The sequence below is a fragment of the Coregonus lavaretus genome, assembly GCF_964263955.1.
Source record: "Coregonus lavaretus genome assembly, chromosome: 27".
Lineage (NCBI taxonomy): Eukaryota > Metazoa > Chordata > Actinopteri > Salmoniformes > Salmonidae > Coregonus > Coregonus lavaretus.
In genome coordinates, this window is record NC_140014.1 from 13,062,142 (window position 1) to 13,068,677 (window position 6,536).

The 6,536-nt window shown below is 41.5% G+C and overlaps 1 protein-coding gene and 1 long non-coding RNA gene across 2 annotated transcripts in view; one reads left to right on the top strand and one right to left on the bottom strand.

The window, feature by feature from the left end:
• Positions 1-3,107, bottom strand: part of LOC311102380 — a 90,812-nt gene extending 87,705 nt beyond the window's left edge. Inside the window, exon 1 of the long non-coding RNA XR_014610006.1 lies at positions 2,910-3,107. This is a non-coding gene — a long non-coding RNA (uncharacterized lncRNA). The remainder of the gene's footprint in view (positions 1-2,909) is intronic.
• Positions 1-5,919, top strand: part of LOC311102379 (saccharopine dehydrogenase-like oxidoreductase) — a 15,470-nt gene extending 9,551 nt beyond the window's left edge. Inside the window, exons 5-12 of the mRNA XM_084143701.1 lie at positions 569-618; positions 798-928; positions 1,025-1,142; positions 2,438-2,557; positions 4,326-4,382; positions 4,558-4,669; positions 4,797-4,878; positions 4,977-5,919. Of these exons, the coding sequence (XP_083999827.1) occupies positions 569-618; positions 798-928; positions 1,025-1,142; positions 2,438-2,557; positions 4,326-4,382; positions 4,558-4,669; positions 4,797-4,878; positions 4,977-5,067 (761 nt within the window). The 3' untranslated portion in view covers positions 5,068-5,919. The remainder of the gene's footprint in view (positions 1-568; positions 619-797; positions 929-1,024; positions 1,143-2,437; positions 2,558-4,325; positions 4,383-4,557; positions 4,670-4,796; positions 4,879-4,976) is intronic.
• Positions 5,920-6,536: the final 617 nt, after the last annotated feature.

Below are 6,536 nucleotides of genomic sequence, written 5' to 3' on the forward strand. Positions count from 1 at the left end.
CAAATTACCCAGCATTGCTATTTGCAGAGTTAGCTCCTGGTAAATGTTGCAATTCTTCAGCCATTCCTGGACCTGCGACCAAAACCAAGCTAAATTACATATGGACAGTACCAAAATAAATGATCTAATAATTCTGTCTCTTCGCAACAAAATCTGCAGAGCTGGGATGGTTGTATCCCCCATATATATAACATTCTATTGGTTGCAAGAATTTAGCATAATAATTTAAATTGAAAACTTTTTAAAGTTTTGAATCTGCCGTTGTTTTGCTAGAGTATGGCGCTTGCAACGCCAGGGTTGTGGGTTCGATTCCCACGAGGGGCAGTATGAAAAATGTATGCACTTACTAACTGTAAGTCGCTCTGGATAAGAGCGTCTGCTAAATGACTAAAATGTCAATGTAAATAAACCATGTGCCATGGAATCGGTGCATCGAAAATCTCTTCCCAACTATTTTGCAATCTAACCTCTCCCTGAGGTTAGTTTACTTCAGCTGTTTATGTATGTGTGTGTGTGTGTGTGTGTGTGTTTGTTTGTGTGTCACAGTTGTGTGTTTCTCTCATCACAGGGACACTCACAGCTATCGAGAGCTTCCTGACAGCCAGCACAGGACCTGAGGTAAGACTCCATTACCCATAAACCCTCACACAGCCCCGGCCTCATCTTTGTCCTGTAAAGAGTAAATCATTGTAACCCCTGCATAATTCTTGTATCTAATAACATAACAATCTTGATTTTAAGAATCGGTTTTTAAGGGTTTGTTGGTACTCAGTTCTCTCTCTCTGTCTCTGTCTTAGGGTGGTTCTATCAATGATGGTACATGGAAGTCGGCCATCTATGGTTTTGCTGACAGCGGGAAGCTGAGGAGCCTCAGGAAGAAGTTTGGACACAAACCTCTCCCTGTGGTGGGCTCAAAGATCAAACGCAGGTACAGGGAGCTGTGGGTGTGCGTTTGTGTGTGTTTGTGCTTATTAAATGTGTTTATTTGATATTTAAATAACTTTACTTTCTATCGTGTGTGTAGGAGTGCCCTGTTCTACAGTAATGAGGTGCAGCAGTATGCAGTTCCGTTTATGGGAGCCGACCCCTCGGTGGTGAAGAGATCTCAACGCTTTCTACTGGAGGAACACCAGGAAACACCTGTAGGTCTCACACACACACACACAAACACAGAGCAGTGTGTGTTCTTGTCAAATCTGCAATTTTAGTGTGATGTGGTTCTAATTTCTAAATGCGAGAAATTGAATATGTCCTAATAAATCTTGGGTGTCTGTGTGCATCACAGCTAGGGCATTGTGGTTCTGTAACCGGTTCGGACGGACATTTTTGCTTATAAATTGATCTGTGGACACCGTAGTTCAAAATGTCTTGCATTGAGCGATAACACTGGTTCCCACGGACACAGTAGTATATTTTCTGTACCTTTGTGACTTAGGATGTGAAATCTGAAACCACTTGAAGCTGGGATGTCCCTCCTACCATTTAATTCCCTCTTCCGAAAGTCAATCAACTCCTTGCTGAACCCTACGTCACAGCCACTGACCAAGCACATGCCTGAAATCCTTACATTGTAGTGCAGCAGGGGAGAGTGGTTTCATCACTACAGCACATTCAAAGATGGATTTTGTAGCCATTCATCTAAAATAATCCATCGATTTTAAACAAAAAACACTTTGTTTGTCATAGATGGACTAGATTAATATGAGATGAAAGGCGAGTTCCTAACGAGTTCAGGAAGCCAAGCTATAGCGCTGTGATGTTCATAGCGATGGGGGCAGATGTTTTCATCGAGAAACCTTTCGAAAGTATGCACATGTTCTCTAACACTAAACATACAAATATGTATTTTATAGTTATAAGGAAGGTAAATCTTATAGTTAGTGGTTTTATAATTCGATAATACTAAATTTAGAAAGCATTTGTCATTTCAAGCCTTATACATTTTTGTTCAATAGGAAATATGTAATGTACAGTAAAATATTTTCATATGTTTATTATATTTGTACTGTGTACTTGAGCTTGTGTCCTCAGCAATTGTATAACTATTTCTACCTGAAAGGTGAGATTTTAACCTTTCTTGGAGTATGCAGCATGAATAGTTATTGTCTCAAATAATTACTTTCGGGGATTACGTAGATTACATTTTAGATTACATGTAGTTACATTTAAGAGGATAATCTATGAGCAGAATGACTGTTTTACCTCAATTAGCCACGAATTCCCTAGTTTTAAAGTGACTGTTTTCTTGAAGCTATGCCACTAAATTTTCCCTGCATTTCCTTCCTTGTGGGCCAGCCCCCTAGCTAATAAGCTTCAGCCCCTCGCTCGCTCTTTCTCTCTGGGCGATCTGCAATTTTAGTGTGATGTGGCTCTAATGTCCAAACTCAGTTGAGAAATGAACCTCTGTGACCCCTGTTTGACCTTTGTGTGACCCCAGGTTCAGTATGGTGCGTATGCAGGAGTAGGAGGTGTGGCCAACATTGTCAAGATGCTATTCGCTGGGATGATGTTCTGGTTCCTGGTCAAATTCAGCTTTGGACAAGACCTGCTGATTAAGGTGAACAAGGACACACTGACAGACACACATTGTTATACAATACCAGTCAAACGTTTGGACACACCTACTCATTCCAGGGTTTTTCTTAATTTTACTATTTTCTACAATGTAAAATAATAGTGAAGACATCAAAACTATGAAATAACACATTTTACATTTTTTGTCATTTAGCAGACACTCTTATCCAGAGCGACTTACAGTTAGTGAGTGCATAAATTTTTTCATACTGGCCCCCCGTGTGAATCGAACCCACAACCCTGGCGTTGCAAGCGCCATGCTCTACCAACTGAGCTACACGTTTTTGGGTTGCAGTAACCCAAAAACGTTTAAACAAATTATTCAAAGTAGCCACCCTTTGCCTTGATGACAGCTTTGCACACTCTTGGCATTCTCTCAACCAGCTTCATGAGGCAGTCACCTGGAATGCATTTCAATTAACAGGTGTGCCTTGTTAAGTTAATTTGTGGAATTTCTTTCCTTCTTAATGCATTTGAGCCAATCAGTTGTGTTGTGACAAGTCCATATTATGGCAAGAACAGCTCAAATTTGCAAAGAGAAACGACAGTCCATTGTTACTTTAAGACATGAAGGTCAGTCAATCCAGAAAATGTCAAGAACTTTGAAGGTTTCTTCAAGTGCAGTCGCAAAAACCATCAAGCGCTATGATGAAACTGGCTCTCATGAGGACTGATACAGCAAAGGAAGACCCAGAGTTACCTCTGCTGCAGAGGATAAGTTCATTAGAGTTAACTGCACCTCAGATTGCAGCTCAAATAAATGCTTCACAGAGTTCAAGTAACAGACACATCTTAACATCAACTGTTCAGAAGAGACTGCATGAATCAGGCCTTCATGGTCGAATTGATGCAATGAAACAACTACTAAAGGACACCAATAAGAAGAAGAGACTTGCTTGGGCCAAGAAACACGAGCAATGGACATTAGACAGGTGGAAAGTCCAAATATGAGATTTTTGGTTCCAACCGCCGTGTCTTTGTGAGACGCAGAGCAGGTGAACGGATGATCTCTGCATGTGTGGTTCCCACCGTGAAGCATGGAGGTATGATGGTGTGGGGGTGCTTTGCTGGTGACACTGTCTGTGATTTATTTAGAATTCAAGGCACATTTAACCAGCATGGTTACCACAGCATTCAGCAGCGATATGCCATCCCATCTGGTTTGCGCTTAGTGGGACTATCATTTGTTTTTCAACAGGACAGTGACCCAAAACACACCTCCAGGCTGTGTAAGGGCTATTTGACCAATAAGGAGAGTGATGGAGTGCTGCATCAGATGACCTGGCCTCCACAATCACCTGACCTCAACCCAATTTGAGATGGTTTGGGATGAGTTGGACCGCAGAGTGAAGGAAAAGCATCCAACAAGTGCTCAGCATATGTGGGAACTCCTTCAAGACTATTGGAAAAGCATTCCTGTTGAAGCTGGTTGAGAGAATGCCAAGTGTGCAAAGCTGTCATCAAGGCAAAGGGTGGCTACTTTGAAGAATCTAATTTTGTTTAACACTTTTTTGGTTACTACATGATTCCATATGTGTTATTTCATAGTTTTGATAATAATAGTTTTCATTATTATTCTACAATGTGGAAAATAGTAAATATAAAAAAAAAAAACGCTTGAATGAGTAGGTGTGGCCAAACTTTTGACTGGTACTGTATATGCACACACACACACTCACACAAAAGGAAAAACTCAAACCCTTCTCTCTTTCTACCTCTTTTTTTTTTTTCTCTCTCTCTTCTGTCTTTAGTATCCAGAGTTTTTCTCCTTTGGTTTCTTCTCCAAGGATGGACCAACAAGAAAGCAGGTACAGTTTTTTGAGTATCTTGACCTGTGTATGGTTAAAATGTATGAGTAACATTTACTGGTATGTTTCACTTCCATTTGTTTGCAAAATTGCCAGTGATTGGTATGTTTGTGTGTCACTCAGATGGAGGGTTGGTCCTTCTAGTCAGTGATTGGTGTGTTTCTGTGCCACTCAGATGGAGGGTTCATCCTTCAAGTTTGCATTCTACGGAGAAGGCTACACTGAGGGACAGGACCCCAGCCAGGGACGACCTAATGCCAAGATCCGCACACTAGTCCAAGGACCAGGTACTTGAACACACACAAACACCCTAACCTCTGCTCCACAAACACACTAATCTGACTTTTTATTAACCCTTCCTCCATGTAATCTGCCACTGCTGGGGTTAACACAATGCTTCTCTCCCTGTTTCAGAGGCGGGCTACGTGGCCACGCCCATCGCCATGGTACAGGCAGCTATCACCATCCTGAACGAACCCAAAGCCCTCCCCAAGAAGTGAGTTCACACACACACTGGGTAGTGTTTGTGCAGCTATTGTATTACATCTGATGCATATTATCTCACCCTCCCTCTCTCTGTCTCTCTCTCTTTAGGGGAGGTGTGTACACCCCAGGAGCAACCTTTGCCAAAACTAAGCTGGTGGAGCGCCTCAACAAACATGGCATCCGGTTCTCTGTCATCTAATGTGTGACCTCATTTAGCCCCTGACCCCAGGTCGTCAGCACTTGTGACTCTACTGGTGTTTTCACTAGACGGTCATGCTGCAAAGTGAAAGTTGGCTAGCTGCAACATTTAGTTAATCAGTGAAAATTTGCTTAGTTAGAGTTAGGTCTAAGGTTACGTTTAGTGTTTAAAATCAGATTTTTGGGGGGGGAGAACAGTCTTCCTTCCAACGTTGCAGCATGGCCCAATAATGATGACCCTTGCTTGTCTGTGACTGTAGTCTTTAAAAAGACAGTTTACTTATTGTCAAATAATGGTGCCTCTGCTTTAGCTAACTCACCAACGGTTGTGCAGTTTGTGTCATGGCTCAGTAGAGTAGAAGAGAAGTGTGTGTGTATGCCTGTTTCTCTCAAAAAGCTTGACTGCATTAAGGATGCTTCTGTAAGTTTTGTCCTTCCTCTGATCAATACTTGTTTAATTTCCAAGCACTGTCTGAAACCTACCTTGTTTCAAGAGAATCAGCACTTATAAATGGTTTCAGAAATTCCTCCTTTGAACGAGTGTGTGCTATATTCCGGGAATCAAATATAGTTTAGCAGGATCTTTTCTTTTTGGGGGGTAATGTGTAGCAAAATTATATTGTTGAGATCAAAGTAGTGCTTGCTGCTTGTTAGAAATGGGTGTTTGGGTACTATACACACACACACACACAAAGATGGAATGATCCTTTCCACAACTTTGCAGTGTCTTCTGTGATTTACTGAGCATGCCCGTGTGTGTGGTGGGCAGGTTCTGTTCTTGTTCTGTTTTCCTCCTAGGGCTGTAGGTCTTCTCTACTTGGCTGAATAAAACCAACACTACTGAAGTAAACCAGCATTTTGTCTGACTCCTCACTTTACCAGTCATTTTAGTTACACAGAAAATCAGTTCCTGGTCTAACAACTCTTAGGGGTGGATTAAATCCGTATCCCAGAAGATCTGCATTAAAATGTAAAGGTAATTTCAGATTGAGCCGACATGTGCAGCGTTTACTGTGAATGCGGGAACATTGGCTTTAAATTTCAGTAGAGATAAAACGTGGATCTTCCGCAATAGGGATTCAATCCAGCCCTTAGACCAGGAAGAGGGAGGAGAAGGCTTATACCAACCTATTCTATCACACATTAAGAGCCTGGGAGGTAAGGGAAATGGGTTGTATTTAACTCCCACGTTATTTCAACTGGTGTTCTGATGCTTAGTATTGCATGCCTTTCCTCCCTATATTTTGGCTCTACAGTTAATATTTGATGTAGTTGACTCAAAAGGAACTATTTCAACGAGTGTTGCAAAGGTATATTAAAATGTCAATTTGTTTAAGCATAGTGTTGATGGACGTAGGTCCATTAAATACTTGAATGTGCATGCAGGATATTGGAATGGTTAGAGTCCAGGAAAGAAGCGACCAGACGTCCGAATTGAAAACAGCAAACAATCTTTATTACAATCATCAC